Source organism: Eimeria mitis, genomic scaffold, assembly GCF_000499745.2.
Source record: "Eimeria mitis Houghton genomic scaffold, Emh_scaff395, whole genome shotgun sequence".
In the NCBI taxonomy this organism is placed as follows: Eukaryota; Apicomplexa; class Conoidasida; order Eucoccidiorida; family Eimeriidae; genus Eimeria; species Eimeria mitis.
This window is the reverse complement of record NW_013572285.1, coordinates 6,785-7,147: the sequence shown is the minus strand read 5'-3', so window position 1 is coordinate 7,147 and position 363 is coordinate 6,785. Positions and strand designations below refer to the sequence as shown.

The 363-nt window shown below is 60.9% G+C and overlaps 1 protein-coding gene across 1 annotated transcript in view; it reads right to left on the bottom strand.

The window, feature by feature from the left end:
• EMH_0010780 (uncharacterized protein) overlaps positions 1-363 on the bottom strand; it is a gene marked incomplete at both ends in the record, with an annotated part of 22,294 nt that overhangs the window by 15,275 nt on the left and 6,656 nt on the right. Inside the window, one exon of the mRNA XM_013499051.1 lies at positions 135-363. Coding sequence (XP_013354505.1) covers positions 135-363 — 229 coding nt within the window. The remainder of the gene's footprint in view (positions 1-134) is intronic.

Sequence of the window (363 nt, the reverse complement as noted above, 5' to 3'; positions counted from 1 at the left end):
CCGTGCTGCTGCTGCTGCTGTTGCTGCTGCTGCTGCTGCTGCGACAGCCAGCTAGGAGAAGGCAGCGGGGCCCTGTCTAGGGCTAAGCAGTCCTCCACATGCAGCGCCTCGACCCCAAAGAGAAGATGCTGCACATGTGTTATATTTGCTGCTGCTGCTGCTGCTGCTGCTGTTGCTTTTGCTGCTGCTGCTGGCTTTGCTGCTGCTGCTGCTTTTGCTGCTGCTGCTGCTGCTGCTGCTGCAGTGCGTTGCCGCGCGGGGAACGCTCGAGGGGCTGATGCTGCAGCAAGCTGGAAGGCAATCCCTTCTGCTACAGCAGCAACAATAGGCCGGGCTTGCTGCTGCTGCTGCTGCTGCTGCTGA